General features: G+C 39.8%; 2 protein-coding genes across 2 annotated transcripts in view; one reads left to right on the top strand and one right to left on the bottom strand.

Annotated features, from left to right (window-relative positions):
• The window catches only part of slc1a7a (solute carrier family 1 member 7a), a 30231-nt gene extending 25420 nt beyond the window's left edge, over window positions 1-4811 (top strand). Inside the window, exons 9-11 of the mRNA XM_069511008.1 lie at window positions 2678-2812; window positions 3045-3144; window positions 3438-4811. Of these exons, the coding sequence (XP_069367109.1) occupies window positions 2678-2812; window positions 3045-3144; window positions 3438-3704 (502 nt within the window). The 3' untranslated portion in view covers window positions 3705-4811. The remainder of the gene's footprint in view (window positions 1-2677; window positions 2813-3044; window positions 3145-3437) is intronic.
• Window positions 4812-8191: 3380 nt separating this feature from the next.
• On the bottom strand, window positions 8192-27153 carry scp2a (sterol carrier protein 2a). Its single transcript, XM_020112368.2, has 16 exons — window positions 26630-27153; window positions 24662-24719; window positions 24481-24552; window positions 23966-24097; window positions 23684-23748; window positions 22791-22917; window positions 22595-22658; window positions 21920-22006; window positions 21637-21787; window positions 21273-21420; window positions 20037-20144; window positions 15273-15426; window positions 14530-14626; window positions 11786-11915; window positions 9878-9957; window positions 8192-8802 (listed from the first exon to the last, which is right to left on the bottom strand). The coding sequence occupies exons 1-16, from the start codon at window positions 26681-26683 to the stop codon at window positions 8707-8709; spliced, it is 1623 nt and encodes a 540-aa protein (XP_019967927.1). The 5' UTR covers window positions 26684-27153; the 3' UTR covers window positions 8192-8706.
• Between the last annotated feature and the right edge of the window lie 52 nt (window positions 27154-27205).

Genomic DNA, 27205 nt, shown 5'->3' with positions numbered 1-27205 from the left:
GGCAGTTCAGTCCTCTGTTCCCCTGATGCTAGGTCATTCAGAAATGGCATCCAGAGTTAAAAAAGCTAATGTGCAGATGGTGATCTGCTGTAGCATCCCCTCATGGGAGCAGCAGAGAACAACAACATAGTTTATATTAAGCTATTTTTTCTGCAATTTTTGCTGCAAACAACCCATCCCTGAACAGATTGTCAAAGCTAGTGTCACTAGTCACAGAAGGCCTGGCAATCTTTGGATTTGTCCACATGCTGAAATAGTGTCTATGGAGCTTTGCGTTATGTTTGTGATTGGCTGGAGCTGGACTCAAATGCAGACGTAGGTGGGAAGCGGGGCTTCGAGTTAATAACCAAATAAACAAGGCAGGCAACATCTGAGAAGGATGCTCAAAAAAAGACAAAAACAAGCAGGAAGCCAGGTGAAAAAATTTTAGAAACTAATGATATGAACATGAGCAAGAACTGGAGACTTCACAAGAAGCAGAACAGACAGACTAACAAAAGGGAAACACAATACTACAAAATGGTGAACTCACTGTATAGTGGACGGTAGTGAGGGATTTCGGAGAGAGCCAGATCACATAACGGGAGGCGGAGATAGTTGAACATATGTGGACAGCTGCAAACAATCACAAGGGCAGGAAACAAAAGAAACAAAGTGACAAAGACACAGTATCAAACAGGAAGGAAAGTGACTGTCAAAATAAAAGATGAACCAAGAAAACATACACATGGGATCCCATGACAATGTTTCCACATGCACGATAATAATTGTATTCGTACGATGTATGATGAATAATGCATGCTGTACGATAATTTGATAATTTTGTGACAGTGTATGCATCTCTTCTCGCATGACATCTTTCCTGCAAATCATGCATGTTGTGATTAACGTGAATATGGCCCCCTACCTCAGTATTTTAACAAGATGGTATCCAGGTCTTCTGCACTAGTTAAGATGCCAACCGCCAGTAGCAGATGTGATCAACCACCAGTGGATGTTAGGTACATAATCTACAATTGTTAGCGTCAACAGGTGTTTCAGCCTTTTAAATCACAATAAGACGCCCTCTGCTAAGGCAGGTCCATCACAGGCTGATCAGACTTGGGTGCATGTCCCAAACATCTTTGGGCTCAGTTGGGATCTTTCCTCCCGATCCATAGCCATTGGCTGCAGCGTTGAGCAGTCCATGATGTTTCTTTTATGGTCTGGCGCAGGGCTTGTACATGGATTTCTAGATCTCTGAGCAACCTGATGGTGGATGTTGCAATAAAACCCCTGCAGCTATGAGCTTCACTCGGTGGGCTACTGCTTTCCAGCCACGTTGTTTTGCCTCAAATTCCATCTACTGCAGCCTCTTTCTCTCAGGATACTGTTATTCTTTTAAAGTAGAAGACGTGCAGGGTGTACCAGGTCTGGTCTTAGGATGGTGGTGACAATGTGTGATGGGAGTATAATGTTAAGCTTTTAACAGTCTCTGGCTTGCTCCAATGGGCCACTCCTGCCCTGTCAGGGGAGAAGACCCTCTCTGTCCCTGTTCCCCCTCTCAGACAAAATGCTTGAAACTGCTCAATGTTTCAAAGGGCAGGCATTGGTAGCAGTTCTCTTTCAAAAAATACCACCTTTTCTTAATGTTCTACATTTAACATGATTCATCGAGAGAGAGAGTTTTCAGTCAGTGTGTAGTTTTTATTTCTCTAGGAGAAAATGTGGAGTCTGTTTTTCTTTACATTCTGTGTGGATTCAAAGATCTGTGTGACATGTGCTGTTGTAGAAAGGTTGATTCTGATTTTGAACTCAAGTTGATCACCACCATCACAGCATCAAGGCACTTTGTCTTCACATTCTTCCAGTTAAATACATGAATTCAGTGTAAAGAAATGTATTGTGAAATGTAATTGTGAATTTTGTGAGGTAAAAACTACAGTAGTTTATAGTAGCATACCATTGAAGTTTCCAAGTATAGCTCAAACTGGACTTGAGTGAGTTTTATCACTTTAATAACTAGAATGGAAGTTAAAGCTGCTCAAAGGCCAAATAGTTCCAATAAATTCAATAAAGCCTCACTAAATTGCACACACTCACAGATTAGGTCCCTTAATATGTCTACATTACAAGTTTCTTCAGTGGGGATAATTACTTTCTATAGGTGTCTGTGTACTCACTTTATTTTTTAAGCCTAGTGGCCGGAGGTCTTATCTTTTTGGGTTGTCATTTCTGTACGTATATCCTATGTCCTTATGTCTGGTGAACATATCTCAAAATGTCAAGGGAATTAATTCAAATATTTTTGAATATGTCAGGAAGACTTCCAGAAAATATTTTAAATTCGGCACAAGCGTTCAATTAGACTCAAAGATGAATTTATAGATCTTGGTTGACAAAGGTCGTCACTGTGGCCTCACAAAACTTGGCCTCATGAACATAATATCTCAAGTTTGAATTTCAGTGGCCAATGTGACCACACATGAATCTGGAAACGAATGTATGTAGAAACTGCACTGGTTGGCAGAGGCATAAAATCCCAGGGCAGTAAACCAAGCTTATCTATTTTAACCATGTAATTCTACCGCTCACAACCTATTCTGTACTTTCCTTCAAAACTTCCATGAGAACCAACAATAAACTTTCTGTATATTATAAAAATAAAGACACTCTGCTGTTCCGTCTGTTCTCCCAGCATCACTGCCACTGCAGCCAGTATCGGTGCAGCAGGAATCCCACAGGCGGGACTCGTAACCATGGTGATCGTGCTGACCTCCGTTGGTCTGCCCACTGATGACATCACTCTCATCATTGCTGTTGATTGGGCCTTGTGAGTAAGGGTTTGTCTTTTCACAGAGAATAACACACAATCAATGTCACCATGTTTGGGAAATGAAATGCTACGTGTCCTAATGTTTATGCTACTAACTGGAAGACAACACTTTTCCAGTAAAGTTGAATTATTGAAAAAACAAATTACTTCATGCATCTGGAATGTTATTTTTATTGTAAGCTTCTGTGTTGCATAAACCTGATAACATGGTTTTGGTTTTATCATGTAGGGATCGATTCAGGACCATGGTCAACGTGATGGGTGACGCCCTGGCCACAGGCATCATGGCTCATATCTGCAGAAAAGATTTTGTCAAGGAGGGGGAGCAGGTGAGAGCATCATGGTCAAAATTAATGGATTCTGCAGGACTCTGCACATCATTTTATAATTCACTATTTCATCATTGAAATAGTGAATTATAAAATGACCTGTGCATAGAATAAGCTGTACTATTTGCTTTCATTTGAAAGAGAGGTAGAGAAGTGGTGTGTGGATGAAGATTGGAAGTTGAAAATATAGTATAATCTTCGTTTTTATGTAATCTTGCAAACAAACAAACAAAAAACAGAACCTCCTTGATGTAGGTAATTAAGAGCATCTTCTTCCTCTTCTCATTCACCAGGTGCCTCTGATCTGCGAGACCAAACCCATGATCAGCATCCAGCAGATGATGACCTACCAGAACCAGAAGAACGGCTGCTACCAGCCGCCCCCGCCGGGCAGCAAGCACGACCACCTCTCCCCGGACGTGGCTCGCCTGATGCAGCTAGAGGAGGGCGTTCGGCCGATAGAGAAGAAGAAGCACGGCCACTCCTCTCATCACAAGAGAGAGCACAGGGACAAGGACCACTGTTCAATTGACATGAACGGCCTGGAGACTAATGTATAAAAAGCAGCCGCCCTCCCAACAGCCACCGGCACATCCGCAGCTGCAGGACCAGCAGGAGAGGAAGAACAAATCGAAGAACTGAGGTGACTGAAGTTCACACGCTTCTCTTCTGAGAAGAAAGGAGAGCGGCCAAGAAAAGACATTTTTTTCTACATAACCTAAATGATGACCCACATTTGATTGTGTATGTTTGTGAGTGTACATATTTATCAGATGAATTACTTGACAGCAGCAGTGAGTGTGTGCTGCGACTGACAAGCCGCTTCACTCCCAGAACTGTGTCTCTCTGGCAGTGAAGTGAAAAGGAGAAAACACAATAGCTCATGAAAGATACAATTAAAGGAGTCTATCCCTCCTTTAGAATTTCAATGGGTTTTTTTATCGTTGTGTTCTCTACAATCTAAATGCTTGGTGTGTTTTTGATTCACTAATTCAATAAAGCGCACAACAGAAAGACAAAATGGGACCAAGCAAGATAATTGAACTGTAACAAGAACCCATTCATGCGAACGCACCTATGCAACAGTTTTACTTTTAAGGAACAAATTTCTCCGACTTTTTCGGGAAGAAAAAAAAATGGGAATTTTCTCGGCAACACCTTTCCTTACACTTGTCTTCACTGCCTGTCTGAGTGGGTGCTCCACCTCATACCTGCAGTACTGTAGGACAATCGCCACACAGCGAGGCGGAAACGACGATCGAGGTCCCAATGAAAATGAAGACGAGTGTTTGTCCTTGTGTTGAAGTCCTGTCAAGTTGTCTTTGCACCCCGTTGTATTCCCTCTTTGCCTTAAACGACCAAAGGAGAAGCACGTGGGACCAGGGCATTAACCCGACACACGCAAGGGGCAGGTGGGACAAACACAACACAACAATAACAGCTCGCACTCTGAACTCTGTCCATGTGATATAATGCTATGTGTATTTCAAAAGTTTAAAAAAAGATGTACTGTAGATTTTACTACCATGTCAGTATGTTTCAAAAGCTGCCATTCTGTATTTGTATAAAGAAACGTTTCACTGTAGTCGAACATTTATAAAAGTGTACCAGCTCTGTAAAAAAGAAATCACTGAGAGATGGAAAAATATATACAAAATATACGAGTAGTATACTGTTTGGTGTATTTTTTTTTTGAGTGCAATGCAAGTTCGGGGATTGGAAATTTGAAGGATTCAAAAGTGCATAAAAGTATTGAAGAGTTTGTTAAGAAATGTGACTAATTGAGTTGTCTGTCTTAAAGGCACGCAGACAAACATGTGTTTAACTATGAACCTGAAGAAGATGGAGAATAGAATTAACGAGATGATTGTTGAGGACTCGTTCCATCAAAGTGAAATGCACAGGAGCAAGGATTGCTTATTAAAGTTCAGCTCAGGTAGGAATTGAAGTGCTCAACTGCACTAAGGGAAGACAGTAAAGTACAAAGAAAATGAGAACCAGCTCTTGATACTGTCTAGTCATTTTTTCAAATTACAAAAAACAGTATGACATTTTGTTTTCATTTTTCACCCTTTTCCTGTATTTATCTTGCAGTTCTTAGAATAGGTTGAATGCATTCTCACTTAAAACATAATTGCACTAATGGAACTCTAGGGGAGTTTGTCCTTGGACATCTTGGTCTTCCGTGTACAACTTTTACTGAACTGTCTCTTGTCAATGCCCTCTCCTTCATCAAAACCAATGCTCTAAATCTGTGGTATCCAAACTTGGGGCCCCTGGTGGTTGCGAGACACTGAAAGGAGGGTACAGGATGATTTTCAGAAACCAAATGGCATTTAAAAGCAATTAGAAATAGTAATAAAATTAAAACTAAAATGACTAGAACAGTCCCCTAATGAAACCACATCTAAATCCACTAGATCCAGATTGCTGTGATTTTTTTTTAATCAAGATCCACTAATTATTATTATGAATTATGGCAAAACATCCTATCTCACAATTATCAATGATCCACCCCGACTTCTTTCCTGACCCAAACTACAACCTTCCAACAGGTTTCATGGTAGACACACAGAGTAAGAAACACAGGCCTACAGTATTTAATACTAAAGCTGTATTAAAGGAAAAAGCCCTGAGGAGAGGCAGGTGCCACCTTGGATCCAGATTAGGTTGCATCACAGAAAAAGCATCACCAAGACAACCTTCAAGAACAAATCACAAGGAGCACAATTGCCATCCCAGAGAGCAAAATATCATCATCATCATGAGCAAAATATCACAAGGATCCCCAGTGTAGAAGGGGGTTATATAAGAGAGAAAAGAGAAAAAGTCTCCATGGGAACATGAAAGATCAGTGAAAGGTTGACAGATTTAACTTGAAGGTCAACTCTACATATAAGTCTTATTCCTTAATATTGTGTTTATTCAATAATGGACACATATGATACAGTCTGTCCATGATGGGAAATATAATGAAAAAAATAGACAGTGTTTGGATCCCTGTAAAGTATTTTTTATCCCTATCGATTCAGTTTTATTTGTATTCCGTCAAATCACAGCTTTAATTACTTCAAGGCACTCTGCAGAGGAAGATCGAGACATTCCGTTGTTACAGACAGATCCCAAGAGCTCCACCAACAAACAAGCTCTCTATGACAGAGAAAAAGGAAGAAACCTCCAGGCGAATAGGTGATTACCTTCACCATGGAGGTTATGTTGTCCACTTTGCCCTTTGGATTGTTCATCAACCACTACAGAGCAAAACAAACAAACAAAATATTCTGGCTTCTGGATCTATTCTAGTATATTCATCTTTATCTTTTATTCACGAAGTGCAGAGTTAAAAATAGTCTCTGGTCAGACACCCTCACACGTCGACTCCAAAACCAAAGATTTCACGTCTGTTTAAAGGTTCCCATCGCTATACCAAATGTATGGACTCACCACATTTTTTTTATTGTATTTATGAGGTACAAATCCTACAACCTGTATGTTTACTGAGCTCCAAACACCAGAGGCATAGTCAGAGACGGGGGCATGCACGCACGCACGCACGCACGCACGAATAGTACAGTTGTGAATAGAAACAGCATCCCAGGTCACCACTTTGTATGATTAGTATGCTATCTCTATCCCAATGCTATGGTCTCAAGGTCAAAAACAGAACGTGACAATTTAAATTGTACAGCTGTGTACGTTGACTTGTTTACTGAACATGTGTCTGTATGAAAGATGCCACACTTCAGAGTGTCAGTGTCTTCTAACCAGATGATAAATTTAGATTTATGAAGAGGACCGAACACTGAGTCAGTGTCAAAGACGGGCCTGTGCAGAACTGATGGGTCTTATTCAAACAGTTTCTAATGTGTATAAATATATACTTTCTTATTCGAGTGCTGGCTGAGCTTCTTAAGTCGACTTGAGGCGAATGAAGCCAGAAAATCCTCAGCTAACACCGCCGCTCCACTCGACCTCATCCCACCCCTTCACACCGCGCCTGCTACTGTAGATCTCCTAAAGACCCATTAACCCACTGCAAATGGTCAGTGAGAAGAGGCGGCCTGTGCAGCCACTGGATATTTTGCCATTTGGCCCGAGCCAGCCACCTGGCAGAGGGACAGCATGGGAGAGGTGGGGGTTGAGCGGGTTGAGAGAGATGCAATTAGCGACGCAGGCTGGTTCTGGCAGAAGGTGGACAGTGGGGCGCGGCTACAGAGAGGGAGGTCTGGGGATCAAGTCAAAAAATAAAAGGACAAATGGAGGGGAAATAGAGAAGGAAGTGGAACACAGTGGATGAAAAAAACAGCAAGAGAGAAAACTGAAATCCCTTTGTCTGAATTCTCACCAGGGGAAACTGTGCTGTAGCTACAGGCCGGATACTGAATATGGATGACTTACATTTGTAAATATTAATAATATTAATAATAATATGTCTTTAAAATGTTCAATCAGCAGGTCAACCATGTTGATCCTTACAGGTTAATTGTGGGCGGTTATAAATCAGTGGACCAGCAGGTCGGTGGTTTGACTTTGCATTTAAAACATCTCTCTCACAGATATTTGGGCCTTGATAGATAAAATTGTAAAAGAAAAGTCCCAAAGACCTAAATAGAAAGGATTTCTTTTTCATGACATTCAGAATCAAGTCTCTGACCTCATCATTCTCTACAAGGAAATAATAAATAACTAAATCAGACAGCAGGGAGTGATGATGTTAACTGACGCACTGTGTGATTGTGTTTTGTTGCAGTGCTCTGGTCACTGTAAAAAATGATAGTGGTGCATGTTGACATTAGGGAGCCAATGCTGGTCAAGTGATTCTTTTTTCCCCATCACAAGTGCTTACACACAAGTTAAGAAACCTTATACACCAACAAAAAGTATGGCACAGTAAAAAAAGATTATTGGCTCAACCATTTTAGTATTTTACTCAAATAAAAAAATCTAAATTTCATACCATTACAAACATTTGTAAAGTTTAAACTCTTTAGTTATCTACTCAAGTGATCTGCAATATGTTAATTAACAAATGATGAAGAAACACGAAGATGGTAAAAATCTATTTAATTATTTATATTATTGACAAGGCCGAGCTTAAAGGGACAAACACACCAGAAGATGTTATTTTCAAGGATTAAATTGATTTATATATTCTATAGAAAATCTATGAACATTTTTGAAGCCAAAAATGCCTTAAAACCACAGGACTGATTTTATACACTGAAGTCAGAGGCACATTTCGACCATAGTGAAGCTAAAACCATTTTCTAAATTGTCAATGATGTTGCATATACAGAAGCAGCTCCTATAGACTCAATATGTTGTCATTCATATCAGATTTAAAGGTGATGGGCTTAAATACAACAATGAGTATATTAGCTATTCATTCATTCATTCATTCTCAACGCATTATGTAAAGATGTCAAAGTAGAAGCTGGAGTTGGAACTTAAATGGCAAAAAGAAAAATTGAACCAATTAAGGCACATTATGAGAGAGCACATTACAGCTTCAGCAGGAGAAATCAAGAACTAATTTGCATTTGAGCTTTTACTCAGAGGATCTCACAGTTTGGCCTGGCCTGGTGTAATCTGCAGGCTCTGCAGCTTCAGAGCCATCCCCATGTTTCCAGTGATCTTCAGCTTCCCTTCAAAGAACGCCTGAGGACACAGGAAGGAAAAAGATTTTTACTTTGACTTCATTGTCACTGAACTATTGAAAACACAGATTTGATTGAAAAATAGATAAACATCATGTCCTATTTGTTCAGTCTCATACAAGACTTATAACAGGCGGAATGTAAATGTACTTGTAAAGAGAAGCAGAACAAACCAATCACAGGATTTTGTCCTAAAAGACTTAGTTCGAGAAATGCAAGGTGAAATGCAGAAATTAAAAAATGCGTCTGCTGACGTGAACTGTTTTAAAAGCAGCCTCACAAACTGTAGTTTGTATACAGTGTAGCTAAATCATACAAGATCATTTTGTAACCATGGTAAGATGTACATTTTGTGCCTCATCAGGCTAAGGTGCAGGGAGGAATCTGGTCATCATTATTTAAAGTGTCCCGCTGCAGTCTTTACTTATAATGCACATATGCTTGACAACACCAGTAGATAAACAAGACATAATATGCAGTAATGTGAGGCATGACTTACAATAATGAGAGTTTGATATTCCCATGTAAATCCATGAAGAACTGAAAATGTGCCGTGACATTTGCCAATGTTGCCCAATCAGTGACCCCTCACTGTTTTAAATAACAGCATTTCTTGATTTATTTCTCATGTTCCCAGCCAAACGAACCAAATTACAGGTGTGAAAGTGACCTAAACGGTATTTAATCTGATGACACTCAAAAAATATATTATTTTTCACAGTAAATATAACAAAATCAATTTATACATTTAACAATGCTACAGCAGTGGCCGTTCTAAGACCACCTGCTGGTTTGTTTGCTTGGCCTGTGGTTATCCTGGTGGCAGGAATCTTTCTGAAACTGTTGTTGCCACTGCTACAGAGCGCTGCTCGCCTTTTTATTCAAAGTTAATTAATACTGAACCTAACACTGTACTTCCTTGGGTCCTTAACAATACACTTGTGTGAAGCTGATGAGAGAAACAGTTCCTGAGATACGTTCCGCATTCAGGTATTTCTGGAAGTCATAGATAGAGGTAGATAGAAATCATAGATTGAAAAACAAAGGTATAGTTTCTTAATTATACTGATACATACACTTTGTGGGTTCAGCTTTCCTGTCATCAAATCCGGAAGATCCTTGTCACACATGGACAAGGAGCAGTCTGCCTTTTTATCTAAGACAAAAAAGAAGCATGAACTTATTTGTTATGGATAATTACCACAATTTACAATTCATATTCAGTGTCACTGAAAAACTTGCTCAAAAGAGACAAAACCATGTAGAAAGTACTTCAGAGTACACTTGGCATTTTGATAAAGCTTTCCATTAGTGCAAAAACATGTTGTAAGTCAAATGCACTCTTTGACTGAAGCAACTATTTAGAAAGCTTAATGACTAATGTTTCCATGTATTCTGACTAAAGGTCAGCTGCAGTGAATGCAGAAGGACAGGGGTTCACTGCCTCCTCCAATCCGCAAGCCAAAGTGTCCTTGGGCAAGACACTGAGCCCTACATTGCCCTCAATGGCTGTTGCTTCACATTCTGAATGATGTGTGTCCGAAGAGTGTATGAATGGGAGAATGACTTGTTGTGTAAAGCACTTTGAGTGGTTGTAAATTCAGTCCATTAACCACATGTACAATATTTTGAACATTAATAAGCTTAAGGTATAGTGAGGGAACCAAGAGCGTCGCAACAAGGACAGCAAAGCAGGCAGTAGCCTGGGGTCCCAAACTGAGAGGCCGCCCCCTGAACAGAGTGATTTTAGGCGACATGCATGCTACTGTTTGAAAACATAGCAACTCTGCTACGGATACGTCTGAGATGCATTCTTCTTTTCAATCACTACTTAAAATCCATTATTTCACGTTGATCTTTTTATACATTTAAACATAATGCTGTCTTCTCAAAATAACAATTGATAAATAAAAGCAAATTTTATGATCGTGAATTCATTTTTGCGATAGCCTCCGAGTATCCTGCATCTTGTTTGTCGCATCACAGGGAACTGAAATGGCCTCTGTGAGCACATATCTCCGCCAAGTCTACTGCTCTATTTCACCGTTTACCAATAATTATCGAGACTGTGGCAGCCCGGTACATTCTAATTTGTCCTGCCACGGTTTCACAATGGCCCAAAAAACATTTTACTTATGATATCATAAGAGATCTCTAACTCGCCGTTTTGCTTCTTAGCTCCATTGCATAGGTCCGAGCGAGGCTATTTGCCACTTGCTCATGCTACCGTCCATAAGGTTTTTACAGACCATGAAGAGAGACTTCATAGCTGGAGTTGTACAGTCCAGTGGCAGTTCTCTCTCTCATGCAAGAACTTGTCCTTCACTCTTGTGTCTGTGTATCCATCACTCTGAATCTGTTGCATGTGGGAAACACTCACTTAACCAAAATGTAATGGGTTCTTTCCTGACATACCACATCTGTCCACCAAGTTTCATGGTAATCTGTCCAGTAGTTTTTGTATAATCTTGCTAACTAACAGACAGATCAAAAAATTTAAAAAATAAGTAAATATGTGCTTTTAGGAACTGTGTTTTTGTTTGTTGCTCTATTCCTCTAATTGTGAGTTGAGTTAGTTCTATATTTTGATGTGCAAAGCAGCAATATCACTCATTACATCCATCAAATAAACCATTTTAAAACTTCCTGACTTCACAGTGTTAGACACACCCATAGTTCACTGGAACTGTGACAGTCTTATATAAAACCAGACACACAAACCAAATCTTTGAATCCATAATAATTCAATCTGATCCTTGCAATTGTTCATCCTCCATGCTGACAGGAAATGGGCTGTCTGCTTGAACATGATCTTTTATCAGCTTTCTCGGTCGGACTGACATTGATTTTACAGCATGTATAAAGAGCGGAATTTCTGAGAATTCCGTTTGCTCTTTCAGTGAGGATGAGGACCCATTTTCAAATGTATTTTTTTGAATCCCACTGCTGTCACAAAAATAACAGATCAGAAATCAAACACCTACCTGTGTCATTGGTGACAGAACCTTTGCCACTTTTCACATCCACGACCCAAGTCGCCTCCTTCCCATCAGGTCCATCCCTCACTTTAAATGCAAACACTCCACCGATCTTCTTGACAAGCTGCTCCCCTTCCTGCAGGAATCGAGACGTTCCATTAAATCATTATTGTGATGTTATTGCTGGATGTAATTAAGACATCCATTGTCATCAGAAGTCTGACGTTACCTGCTTCAGTCTCTGAAAATAATCACCTCAGTGAAAATGTTCTGTGCTGCTATTATACAGGGTAAACTACAACAAAATAAAGAGAGCTGCTGTGAATGAAACAGGGAAAGTGTAAACATCATGTTAACATCACAGTTCACACTGACTGACCCACAATGACATTAATCTCTACATGGTTCAGGCAGAAGGTGTGACATCTCATTCAATGACATTTTGATTGTATATTTTCAATCCTTGTGAATACCGCAAGCTTCAGCGTTGGAATGTTTATACTTTCAAATGTATGGACTGACTAACCATGCAGCTTTACATTTTTTCCACCCACATTTCACCACTGCGTGCAAGTAAATTGAGCCTTGACAGTGCTGACCCAATGGCATCTATCCATTATCTACACCGCTTATCCTTTGAGGATGGTGGGGGGCTGGAGCTAACCAGCTGACAGTGGGTAAGAGGCGGGGGACACCCAGGACAGGTGGAAAAAAAAGCATCACAGGGTCAACACACAGAGAAAATTATTCACAGTCACAGCTACAGGCAATTTTCAGTTCCAATTAAGCTAAATTGCATGTCTATGGACTGTGGGTGGAAGCCTGAGTACACTGAGAAAACCCAAGCAGACACAGCGAGAGCATACAAATGTCATACAGAAAGGTTGGTCGGCCCACTGAAAGGCGACAGTGCTGACCTTGTGACATCTCAACACCATCTATATTCTAATTGTGGTATGTTTGTGCAGAGGCCGTGTAGGGAAACACACACCACATATATTTTTATGACATAGTATTAGGGTCATATTAAAGAAAATGAAATGTCATAATATTATGAGAATTAAGTCTTAATTTTATGAGAAGTCATTAAACTATGAGAATTAAGTTGTAATTAATGAGGGAAAAAAGTCAAAATATTATGAGATTACTATAGTAGTTTAACAAGAAGAAACTCACAATGTTATGAGAATAAAGAAAAAAAGTCCTGATACTAATGATAATGAGGTGCTTTAGTTTATGTATCACAAAAAAGAAAATACTTCATTTTTTGGCACAACTGCACATTCCTCATTTCAACGCAGACGACAGATTGACCCACTGATATCCCTCCTAACATGACAAGTTGCATAAAAATAGTAAAAATAAAAATTACTTTTTTTTTATAGCTCATTTCAGAGGAAAAATACAGGAAGGAACGTCTTAAGGAGAGCTACACAGTTTTATCTGTTCTGGAGAAATGTGAACAACACTTAAAACCACCTAGCAAACAGCAAATTCCTGCAGCGTTTCAGGGCAACACAATCTAACAATCCATCAGTAAGCGCCACATTCCGTGTTTGTTGTCATGTTGACAAATGCAGGAGAGTGAAGATTCATGTGCAGCAGTGAAATCATTCGCCCTATGGCAACTGAGTTCACAACTGATCATTCCAACACACCATCACGGTGTCATCAGCTGCTCATCTCTGCTCCGAGGGTTCGGGAACGAGATGAGGAATCAACACTTTAGGCATCAGCATCCAACAGTGCCTTCAACTGAGGTTCAAACATAAATGACTGTGTTGACATGTACAACATACTGTTTCATACATTTAAAAGAGGAAACAGCCTCAATAATGCACATGAATTAATTATTGTGCATACATGCACAATAATGCACAAAAACTACTAGTGGTTCCTACCACTAGTAGTTTTTTTACCTGGAAGCACAATTATTCGATTGAACACAGAACACAACAACCATGTAACAGATCCACAGATTTCCACTGATCGCAGTATAAAAACAACTAAAGCCTGACAGATACGTTTATTTTCAAGATCTACTTGGTTGTATTTGTCTTTTCTTTTTATTAATAGATATTTATAATATGGTTTTTGTTTAAAGTCTGGTCTAAATTACATAAAAACAAACATTATCATAAATAATTACATTACAAAATAAATACATCCTAATATGAAAATAGAAAACTGACTAACTTGGCTCTAAAAACATCAAATTACACCTAACGTGTTTGTCTTGCGTTTCAATTTTAGAGCTGTCACTCCTTTCTCTACTGCCAAAGTATTCATTTATAATATAAATTATATTGTGTTATATTTGGTGAAGAAGGGCTTAACAAATAAAATCTAAAAATATTGTTTTGTTACTGTACATGTTCACAAAAGTGGGTTCTAGCTATTCATTTTACTATACATACATGTATAGATTGTGTTGTATGGTCCTGAACCTGCTGTGATTATGATGAAACGTTCACTGGGTGTGATGCTGTGTGATGTTTTCATGGATAAAAGCAACTGACAACCATATACTGCCCACTGCACTGGTTCATTTATAATTTGTAGCTTTTACTTGTCTTTGATGAAATGGTCACATTTGCCAAGTACGTTGAAAGGAAGAAAGGGCCGCCAAACCAAATCTAAGGAATGGAGGCATTTAATAATAAGATGCGGTTTATTTGAGATCAAATAGAGTAGCTCACACATTAGTGTGAGGGTGACGTGTATTGTGACAGAATGCAGTTATACTGTACCTCATGTAAATGTTTCTCGATCTCTTTGAAGATGGGGTAGGCTTTAAAACCCTCCAGACCGCTGCCTGAGCTGGTGGGGATCGCACCAATGTGGGTCCTTATGGGAAAAAATAGAAAGAACATCCAGCTCACTGAGGTTTCATCCACATTCAATTACATGTGAGGCTGTGAAGGCTTTTTCAGAAAAAACTGAAACGAAAAAAGAAGGAATGAAGCAATGTACAACACAAGGCCAAATATTGAGAAGAACTGGAAACTGTAATAGTTAAAGATAACTGTGCAACTGTTGGCTGGTTACAGGACACACGACAAAATAGGTTGTAGTAAAGAACACAAATCTTTCTCAAGGCCTGGATTGTGAGCAGTGGCTCGTTGAATGCCTGAGATAATAATTTTCTCTATACTATTTTATTTGCGGAAGGTCCTGTTTGTTAGATGTGTTGGAGTGAGAAACCTTGGAAAAATGGAGCTTGGTTTAAAAACATAAAAGGCGCGGTATTGCTAAGCAAAAATATATCACTGAATGAATTGAATTTATTAAATAGAGGTTTGAAAAATATTAAATTATTGATGATAAAAAAAAAATTATCTAATGAACAAAGAACAAAAAAAATAACATCAAAACTCAATTATCTTCAGCATAAATACACACTTTATATTTCTGGTGTATTAGCGAACAGTTGAGCGCTTAATAAGTAAATAATGCTACACAAACTGAACAAAGAAACAAGCGTCGTGCTCACCCAGCCTCCTGTGGGAATCCCATCCCGTAGAGAGCAACAACTACAGCTCCTCCTAAGCCAATGTTGTGTTGCAGGGCCACTTTGGCCCCGGGGACCTGCCTCTTGTCAGCCTGCCCTCGGAGCTGCCAGCAGAGCTCAGCACACTGGGCCAGACCTGAGGGAGCACGAGGAGGGAGTGAAGGACAAAGGGTGAGAGTGTCTCGAGTCATCGTGATGGACGTGGTGTGAGGAGCTGGAACCACAGCATAATGTAATGCTGGTGAAGCTGCAAACTGCCTCATCACTGTCACATGCAATTCAGCGTACATTACACTGCTCCTACAATCTCTACAGCATTGCACTAAACCTAAACCCTTTGGAGATCCTCTCAGCACAAAACTCATTTGCACACGCAGCACATCCGAAGCAACTTCAGCATTCGTGTGGTGTTGTGGTTCTGACAGCCTAATAGATGTAAGTCCAATCCTCCCTATTCTTCAAATCGTGTTATGAGATCCCTGGAGACTATTTGTCTTTTTAGAAGCTACAGGCTCCGCAATGTAAACCAGCTTGTTTCTAACTCTGGACGGGACAGGCGACATGACATGTGCAATAAAGTCAAAATCTCGAGAAAAAGTTTTTAAGAGACACTAGAATTTGCAATATTTTCACAGAGCAGAGTTTTCAAGAATTTAAACACAGCATTTTAAAGGTTTGGGTTATGCACCATGTTTGATTTCTATAAAACAAAACAAAAAGGATCCAACAGTGATCACTACAACAAACCAGATACTACTGATGAATAAATGTATTTTTATTATTTATTACCTCTATTGTTCAAATGGGTTACGCAAAAAAAAAACTTGGTGGAAGGATGGTGCATGGACCAGATAAAATGCATATTAATGAGACTGCCCAGTTTGGTGCGGATCCCTAAAATACCTTGATGTAGAGGATTTAAATGTACAATAGAATGCAAAATTGACTGCATCCATGTAGCATTTTTCTTGTCTTATCATCAACCATTGCCCTTATCATTACAAGCCACATTCATACAGTGCTACTATATGCTATACAATACATTCACACACATTTGGGGGATCTGTGGATGACCTGCTCAACCTCCTGTGCCACAGCCTTTCACAAAATGTAGTTTTACAAGGGGGCTGTTGGGACTTGGCAGAGGTATGCGCACTTCTGAGAACCACTCTAGTTTTTGTTTGTTTCATTTAATTTATCTTAAATTCTCTTGTTTTTTTATTTGTGGTTTTTTTTATGGTTCATTTAGATTTATGTGTCGTATTTATGTACATACGTGGGTTTTTACAATCACTATTATTGTAAATGTACTGCCTTTGTGTGGCACATTTCTCGCAATCAGATCCCTTTATACCACAAGTTACTGATGTGGTATAAAGGGATGCATACATTAATAAAGTGCTTCTATATATATAGCACTTCTCTACTCTAACATACCGACCATACCATTCTTGGAGGAGGCAGTGATCAAACCACCAACCAGCTAATTAGTACATGACCTACTCTACCTCCTGAGCCACAGCCTCCGGTGACATCGTGTTAGATCTTCGATTAAAGTGGCTGTGATTAAAACATGTACATGTAAGCGAAACACTGTTGACCCTGAAAAAGGAAGATGTGTCAACATGTCTGTTTGCTTTCAAACATCAAGAAAAAACCTTGGCCGCATTGTGTGTGCACATGCATTCAGTTTCCAAAAAAAACCACTCAAAAACGTTCACCTTATTAACGCAAGACAGGAAGATGGACATTTAAAAAAATTTAAATAATATTCCAAAAATTTAACAAAGAAATGCTATGCTATATAAAATTCATCTTTTAAATTAGGTGAAGATGAACAGGTGAAGAGCAGTATAGGCACATGATGTTGTTTCAGTGTCACATACAGAACAAGATAAAAGTCAATCTACATATTTCTCCCTGCAGGAGTGGCTCAGATGCAGTCACTCAAAAACAATGTATTCCATTAAATAAAGTTAATCTTTAACAATTTAAAATATGTTACATAAATTAAGGTATGAAATATTCACTAGCCTATCAGTGATGGGCCCTTTTACTGTGTATCTGTTGAATATGTCACAAACATAACATATTTGCAACACTTCCTTTACTCCTTTCAAAGTAAAAGCAGTCCAAGTTTTAGCAAGGTTTTGTTTTAACAAGATTTTTAGTGTTATCACAGGACCTGACGATGCAGGATTCAGGAAATACGGTGAATATACCAGAGACTTTCCATTCAGCTCCACTGCAGGCACGCAGCAGACAAGCTGCCTGTGTGAACAACAGACAAACGTGACAAGCAGCAGATCCGCGGAGCAGCTGTTGCGCTCATTCAAAGCCAGTGTGGCCCGGGCATCAGGAAATCGCTGTGTCTGCTCATCTGAGTATAAAAATGTATAAATTATAGACATGGAAAAGTAGCGAGAAGTGTGCGGCTCAATGTAACGGAGTAGAACACATTTTTAATTCATAAATGTAACTGAGTAGGAGTAAAAAGTATTCTGCAAAACAACTCTCAGAAGTCCAATTTATTCAAAAAAAACTACTCAACCACATGTAACCAAGTAAATGTAGCACGTTGAGTTGCAGGTATAAAACATCTTCTGTATAATAAAACTAGGAATGATCTTTAGAGAATATGTCAATGTTGAGTACGGCTTTGATCCCTTAATATGCCCGGCTGTAAAAGGGGGAGACGCTGTAGCATTGAGCAAGTGTAAAATAAACAATACCCTTGAGGGTGACAAGTTGACTCCTAATCTGACAACTCACTCCCTAATCTCACCAGGGTCAGCTGCTGCATTAGCGTTATAGCCAAGCATTTCTTCCCATCTGCTTAATGAGCTTTTGTATTTCTCCATTATCCCAATAAGCTAAAGGACTTAGCAGTAAAGACCTCATCATGGTGGGTCTTTCACATTGTGCGGCCCTCTTCCTAATCTTCTCCACCGGGACTTGTTTGTGTACGAGCATTAGTCTAAATGCCAACTGAAAGGTTTACCGTCAAGTTCACCGGGCAATTTATCAAACAATAAAAAAGAACCTCTTCAAACCACCTAAGACATAATTCATACACAATTAAGAAGGACACGTGTTTTTCAGTAAAAGGCCACTAGTATATTCCTCTGCAGAGAGCACATGCTCTTTCATGGTGACAGAGGACGATCACAAGGATAAAGTCGTGTTGTAATTCACCAAATACCTCAGGCTGCCCATCAGCTGTGCCTCATGGTCCCTGCATATCATGTCAAAACATAAAATTCACATCCAACTGATGATGCTCAGTCTACCCCCCCCCCGGTGAAGGAGATCCCTGCACTGGTCGGTCAAATAGGTGTCGATAGCGCTGCTCTTAGCCTTCCTGAGGGAAGAGGCAGGAGCTTTACGAGCAACACCAAGGATCAGACGGAGCTATCTGACTAGGGCACTTGCACACTCATGGTGTGACCCAGGAGACAGAGGGAGTATTGATGACACGCTCAGGGAAGATCTTTGCAAAAATATTGAGGTAGAGGGATTGATGGTCCAGATTGTTGGGAGTGAATGGAGAACGGCAGAGAAGAGGAGAGAGAAACAAACAATAAACGATTAATAAAACTGAATCTGTATCAAAATGAGGCAAAAGGAGGTGTATGCCCTGTTTCATCAAGTTATCCCTCACAAGGGGTGTGTGCGAGGCAGGGTTAGCAGGCTCCCGTTTGCTCAGTCTCACCATACCATGGTTTAATATGTCGAGAGATTACAGGGGAGGCCTGCCAAAGCCACAGCCGGCTGCCTTCTTACATGCAGGCTCAGGGTCGCACTCAGCCAGTTACAAACCCGCCGGCCATCGCTAAGAGACACATGCCACCTGGTGGTCGCTGTGGAAAACACCTCTCACGATAAACACGACGATAGAACAGGGTTTTTGCAGCTTTCAACAAATGAAATTTACGACCATAATGAATGAAATTTAAGAGCTATGTCAAGTGCAACAGATGTGAAGGAAAATCTGAGTCCCAGAACTAATTTCACTTCTCCATACTTGAAGTATTTTGGACATTTTAAGGCTTAAAGTTATTATTACATTTAAGATTTTTTCAGACCTTGTGGAAACCCTGATAAAAACACTGTGGTTGAGCCTGAAATCACTCACCACTCGTTATAAAGTCACCATTTTGCTGTCGGAATGTTTAGTGAAAATATTTATAGACTATGGTGGACTCTTTTTATCCCACAATGCATTATGGAAAGTAGTGTACAACTGACCAAGTAATATCTACCATTGTAGAATTTCTAACATTGTATGAAAGAAAAGGGGCCAAGAGTTTAGAAGAGGGAGAACTGCATGATGTGACAAAAAATGTATAAATAAAAAGAAATAGAATAAAAAGAAATGCAGCAGCAAACACGAAATCCTTGATTGAAAAGAACCTTAAGTTGTAACAGACAACAAATATTTTCTATGTATTAATGTGGGAAATTAGGCTGAGTGCAATATGTACTGACCAACATCGAGTAGTGTGAGAACACGTGTAGTCGTCGACATTGAACACCCAATACAGTGAGAAGGGAGGAGTGAGTGAGGAATCTCAGCCTGTATCTCATGCACAGTACAGTAACCCTTGTGTGTAGCTCCAAACAAGTTACAGATTAGCATCGGTTGCAAATGCTTTTTAACCCTGATCTGGCATTTTCTGCAAAACCAGACCTGTCCTCTGTCCCACAGTATACAACAAGAGTCAGACAGTCAGAGGCTGCTCATACCTGTGGCACCCAGAGGATGTCCTTTAGAGATGAGTCCACCACTGGGGTTGACCACAAACTTGCCACCATAAGTGTTGTCCCCTCTGTCAACCAGCTCTCCGGCTTTACCTGGAGAGAATTTAAAACACAGAACACGATTGAGAGTGATGGATTAACTGAGCAGTTCAAAAACACTGGTGTCTCTGTACTTATCCCAGATGTGTCAGAGACGTTTGTGTGTTATCGATTTGTAGAAGCTGACTCTCTGTTGCCTCCAGCTCTCTCTGACATCTCTAATGCGCAGTGTTCATAAGTCTGATCTAAGGATGTCAGTGTTGGGAATAAAGGCTTCTACAGCCCGAAGTAGGGATCAGGCTCGATGCAGATACTTGGTGAATACGTTTTAATAGATATTTTAATGGATCTCACATGTACAACTGTCCTGTGTCTGTATGGTTTAAAAAAAAAACTACTTTTCGTCTTTAACATTTGAGGTTTTGAGTGTGAACATATCAGAGTACGCATATTTTAATAAAGCTCTTCAACATGTCCTGCAGAGGATCTCCGTCAGTGTCTTCTACTGCCTCCGCTTTCTCACCCTGAGATATTTATTTTATTTTTGCATTTTTAATTTTTGCATCTGTCGCATGTTAGAAGCATCATCAACCCCCCCACTGGCTCGCAGTGAATCCAGGAGAGGATCCCCTGCTGTGTTCTCACATCGAAGTCTGCGGACTCTCTGCAGACTTTTTATTAGGGGGGCAGATGGAGAAAGTCTGCAGAAACTCCGGAGGCTGTCACTCGGACATGATGAATTTTCATAGACACTGTCTCTTGTCCTCTCTGGGGCAGAGCGCAACAGGCTGTTGTGTTTGGGAAGTGCGAGAGCTTGGCGAAGGCCTAAGTCTTCCCTCCCTAGACATCACAGATATGAGACTGCGTAAGCAGGCACTACTGTCTCCATAACTAGAAATACATTTGATTGTTTAGGAACAAGCACACCCATAGATTAAATGATCTGTTGGGGTTTAAAGTGTGACTGCAGGAAAGCAGACTTCAGGATATGAGTGAGCATCATGCACAGATGCTGTATGGATGAATTCTGATTTTCTCCTTGGCCAAGCTTCAATAAATATTTCAGCATAAGACATCCTGAACGCTTTCTTCATTGATGAGGAGACCATTGATCAGCAGATTTTCCACAACAGGACACATACACGTCGTCTGGAGACACTCCAGAGGAAGCTGCAGTCGTACCTTCTGCACACAGACCCAGGGCCTCGTATGTGATGAGCTCATTGGCGGAGAAGCAGTCGTGAAGCTCGACCACATTAACGTCACTGGGCTTCAGACCTGTGGCCTTGTAACATTTTTCAGCTGCTATCCGAGACATGTCATATCCCACCTGCACGGAAATAAACCAACAACAAATTAGTATGTTTAGGAACTCATGTAAGGAAACATAATTACGTTACCCTCTATGTCCCATGATTGAGCAGGATATTATTTTAATTTGAAGAGAATAACATTTTTCTATTGTAAAACTAAAAACTGTGAGGAGTATTACAAATAAAGCAATGTGTGCTATGAACTCTGAGTGAACACATCTCTAGTTTCATACCATCTTGATGCAGCTGTTTTCCTCAAATGTGGAGGAGAGGTCAGTCATCATCTCTTGGGCCAAGATCTCCACTGCCTGCTTCTCCAGATGATGTTTCCTGACGAAGGCCTCGCTGGCTAAAACTGCTGCTCCGGCACCATCTGATGTCGGGCTGACGAGAGCACGAGGTTGATGTAGGAAAAGAGATAAATATCATTCTACTTTTGAGATGAGAAGCAGAATTTTGATCAAATGAAACCAAGCAAGGTTACAAACACTTGATTCAACTGTGTGGGACTCTTACCAACACTGAAGCAGAGTGAGGAAGTCAAACACCTTCCTGGAGTTTATCACCTGCTCCAAACTGTACTCCTCCTGGAACTGGGAATACCTGCATGAATATGCACACATACACACTTGTAAAAAAAAAAAAAAAAAAAAGACAACATGTTTCTAACATTCATCATCACTGTCAATAAATATCCTGCTCACTGTACATAATTGTTAAAACAAATCCTAAATGCTGCAAATTATATAATAATTATAATAAACATAAATGTATGCCTACATTGTATATATCATCCCATTTATGAAGTATTTTCTATTTCTCTAACTGCTTCTTTGTGCAATTTGTAATGTTAACAACACACCGAACCAGATGATTTGTACACATACTCTGATGGTGTACACTGTACAGTACTGCATATTCTACTTCTTCTTTTCACATGCTATTGTACAGTACAGTTAAGATCATCCACAACTATAATTTAAATTAGTACATATATAGAGTAATTCAATATAAAATTTAAGTATTTTATATTATTCATTTTCTTTTGTGCTTGTCCCTCAGTGTATTTCTATTTCTATGCAAGTGCAATGTAAGAAATTCCTTGTATCTGTGAACATGATGACGATTCTGATTCTGAAATATGAATTTATTGGCAGAATTATGTTTTTCCAAATTTCTAAAGTTTCTTACGGGTTCATGGTCGAATGCTTGTGGTTCTTCCAGGCAATTTTGGCAAAGTGTTCTGGTTTTGTGCCTTTAAAACATTGACACAATTATTGACATATTAATCACAATACAACTGTGAAACAATGCAAGACACAACCGCAACTTTCATATTTCAGCTCATTTAAGCAATTATGATGTTTAACACAAACATGGGTTTTACCATATTTCTCCATGTGCTCCCTGCCAGCGTTGCCAAACATCTGTGGTGCTACTGGTGCTGCCACAATCCCATAACGGTTGATCATAATCTCCAGGTGCTTGTCAACGGGATTGGTCCTGTCCATAAACTAGAAACAGGTATTTCTCACATAAGTTTTTATGTTCCTATATTTTTATCTTTTTTTTTTTTTTTTTTACAGTCAAAAAAAAGAAGAAAATTCACGTTGCCAGACGGCTCAGAGTGTTCGAGTTTTCTTTTTTAAAAGAAGTCTTTACTCTGCCCAGCTGTTTACTTCCATTGCTCCCCAGCTTAAGCGAAAAGCAGAAAATGAAAACTAATAAACAGCAGCAGAGGCTCCTTATTTCTTCTGGTGCAGCCACACCAATAAATTCTCATAAAATATTCATCAATGAGGTGCATCATACAAAAGGCCAATCGTGAGGGAAAAGATGAGAGAAGGAAGTTCTTGAAAAGCTGAGAATACATTCGAACTACTGTGAATCAGAGGAAGGTGGTTTTTTGCTTTTCGAGAATAACGTTTAAATGATGAGCAACTGACAACGATTCTGCAAGCTGCCAGTGTTCCATCTTCCCAAGCTTGAGTGGTTTCACTCGCTCGCGCTCGCTCTCTGTGTGTGTGCGCGCTCTGTGTGTGTGTGTGTGTTTGCGCGCGCGTGTGTGTTTGCGTGTGTGTGCGTGCGTGCGTGCGTGCGTGCGTGCGTGCGTGCGTGCGTGCATGCGTGTGTGTGTGTGTGTGTGTGTGTGTGTGTGTGTGTGTGTGTGTGTGTGTGTGTAGCGGGCGGTGGAAACACTCACAACATCTATTTGGTAAATTGCAAGATAATATGAAGCACTCAAGTCATTTTGTCTCTATCTCTACATCCTCTGATTACCTTTGAGGACAAAGAGCCTCTTTCCATCTTCTCAAACCCCAGAGCCAGCACACAGTCAGCGAGACCTGCAAAAGAAGAAGAGTGGGTTTTACAGTTTCTGTTACACAGGTGATAGACTATGCTACAAAACAAGTCTCGATGGAAATTCTAATTCTTCTCTCTACTGTGAAAACCGGTTGAAACCACTGTGAATCCATTGACAAATCTGTTTTAGAGCCAATTATAGACTTTTGACAGCTTCCTTTTTATTATCAACATAAAAATTCTTCTTTCTTCACTCACCTCCCTGGATCACCTGTCGTGCCATGAAGAGAGCAGTGGAGCCTGTGGAGCAGTTATTGTTGACATTGAGGATGGGGATCCCCGTCAGGCCCAGGCTGTGATAAATGGCCCTCTGCCCACAAGTGGAGTCCCCTGACAGAGTAAGAAAAGGGATGAGATCTTACTTCCTTTCTTTCTTTTGTTGAGTTTTGTGCCCGTCACGCGTTGGACACATCATCAACGCGCCCACCAACTCAGTGAATTCTCCAGACTTTACCAGAATGTGTGGAGCAACTGACACAGACAACTGCGATTATCTGGAGTTCAGTGCATGTCTAAAATCAGCTTTACAGACGCAGCATTTTCTCCTCATTAGCAAAAATGCTCGGTTTCTTACTTTGCAAAATGTAGTGTTTACAGAGTACTTTGTGTAGTATGTATGAAGCTACATGGAAATATCAAGTTGGAAGTATTTATGCTCTCAGTGGATAACATTTCAATCACATTTCATTGGAGACTTGACAACAAGGTCTTACCATAGACGTATCCTACACAGGCTTGCTCAATGGCAGAATATGGGATTCCTGCATCCGCTAAGGCCATTTGACCTAAACATGCAGTTATAAAACATGTTAGAGAACAAGATGCACTACAGATGATCAGATATGGTATCTTTTGAAGGACTGAACAGAGTCCACATTCAGTGAAGATAAGCACCTGCTTCCTTGGCCATGTCAGGGTAGTCATAGTTTTCTCGGGCCCCAGGCTTGTCAAACTGCAGCAACATTAAGGAAAAGTCAGACCGATTAGTGCCATAGTATTTATAAACTTTCGTATGTAACAATGAATGAGTTCAAATTAAATATTTTACATGTGAAAACATTAAACTCTTCTGTAAATCATATGCAAAGTAATCTTCAGGTGGTTCTAAGTGAGCTTCGTTAAAAGATGCTGGAGCGTTTAACTTGATAGATCAATACACTTAAACACAAAATTCATACCAAGAACAAATATTATTTGAAAATATCTTTTCATAAACTTTTGATGGACAAGGTTTATATACACCATATATTTTAGAGTAAATCCTGCTCATTTGTTTCAATAGTTGACAGGTGTTGTTTTAATGTATTGTAGATCTGCAACTAATTTTATAATAACTTGGATTTATATAACACCTTTCAATGTTCCCTAAAATGCTTTACAGATTACAGATAGCAGAGAAGGACGAACACAGAATGAAAATAAAGAATCGCAATAGAGACCGTATGAGCAGCACTTAAAGGTACAGTGTGTAAAATGTTGTGATATCTAGTGTTGAAGTTGCATGTTGCAGCTGAACAGCCCTCACCTCACCCTCTCCTTCCTAACATGAAAAAGAACCTGTGGTAGCTTCAGTTGTCATCGAAACTCAAAAAGGGTTTAGTTTGTCCAGTCTGGACTAATGTAAAAAACATGGAGGCCTCCGTAGAGAGGACCCCTTCAAAAAGGAATATGGGCTAATGTATGTTTTATTCTATTTCTCTGTTTTCTATGTATGTTAATACTGTGACGCTGCAGGCCTGTTCCAGGGTCAGCCATTTTTTGTTTATATTTGTATTATTTTCAAAACTTTTTAAGAGCTTTTTTTACCTAATACTGTTCCAAACAGGTCAGGCCTGTAATACTGTTTCCATGTTTGTTATTTGCACAGCTCTGTAACACCAGAATTATACCTATTGCGTAGGATGTAGGCTATTTGATTTTGAACTATAGTTTACTTTCTTTCTTTTTTTTTTTTTTTTTTACATATTACTGTTCATGTGTCAAACAGGTAACACCTGTTGTTTGGATCTGTTACTTGCACGTTTTTTTGTTGAGCAGAAAATGAAAACCTGGAAGATTTTGACTTTGATAGTCTAAATAAAACAAGTTTATGATGATTACTTGTGGCATTGAGTTAAAACACTTAAACCGTTCTGTTTAAAATACCGATATATATCGTATATCGCCATTCGGACTTAAAATACCAGGATATGAGATCTGGTCCATATCGCCCACCCTAAAACAAACTAGTGAAAACATCATGAGAATTATTTTACGTTAAATTTCTGCCAATAGTTCCCTTTCACCTAAATCTTATACACTGGACCTTTAAGTAAAGTGACTAATCTGGACCGTCTGTACAGAGGAGACATTGCACAGAACAAGTTGTTGCACTTGAATAATGACGAAATGCACTGAACTGACAAAGCCCCAGTGTGTCAACAACTAAAATAAATAAATGCAATCGAGAGAAAGGTTTGAAATCAACATGCATGACATGACCCTTAGCACAGTTAGTGTTGTGGCTGTGGCCATGAACCTTTGACTGACTGAGGAGCGAAGTGTGACGAGCTGCATAACTCACGAAAACCCTCCATTCAAAAGCTAAAAACATGCTAACTGTGCTACCAACATGAAGGCTGGGGCGGACACAGTGAAGCAGTCGAAACATTAGCATGATTAAACACAGCACCATGATTCGCACGCACACACACACACACACCCCAGGCTGTGCAGAAACTGTCACGTTCAAGTTTTGGGCAACAAGGCTATGTGAAGTTAGCATGCTACGCTAGCTTCAAGTCCAGTAATATATATATGTATAAGCTCTTCTTGTGTTTTGAATTGTGTACATTTGTAAAATGGTGTGTGTTTGTACTTCACCTTTGTCAGACCCACACCGATGACAAACACTCGGTTCTTCTTTCCAGGTGCCATGGTCGCTTCTGTTCAGCTGCAGGTCTACACACACTGACAGACACACACACACACAGGCAGCGAGGGGAACTACAGTCTTTAAACGCACCACACGGCAAAGATCGTCTCTGTCTCACACGATGCCTGACTCGGTGAGGAAAGTGTCTCACAGTCAGTGAGTATATTTGGGTAAAAACATATTCTTCTTAAAACCTGTTGATCCAAATCACTAAGTTGTAGATGTGTGTAAACTTTAAAGAATTGAAGTATATTAACTTCATCTGAATCATACACCTCTCCATTTATGTTTCTTATGAATTTTGTGAATATGATCTTGTTGATGTGCTATTACACACAGCATCTAGAACACTTGCTTTCTAACTCTTCACCTAAGGTTGCACAAATGTAGCTCCTCATTTAATATTGATCAGGTAGTATTAGGAAGATCTTTACTCAGTCCAACATTAAGATCCCTTTTCAGGATTCCTAAGCTGACTTGCTGCCTGAGTTTTCAAATGTTCATGTGGCCTCATGTTGTCTCGA

The sequence above is a fragment of the Paralichthys olivaceus genome, chromosome 16, assembly GCF_024713975.1.
Source record: "Paralichthys olivaceus isolate ysfri-2021 chromosome 16, ASM2471397v2, whole genome shotgun sequence".
NCBI lineage: Eukaryota > Metazoa > Chordata > Actinopteri > Pleuronectiformes > Paralichthyidae > Paralichthys > Paralichthys olivaceus.
The sequence above is the reverse complement of the archived record's forward strand: the minus strand, read 5'-3'. Positions and strand labels throughout refer to the sequence as shown.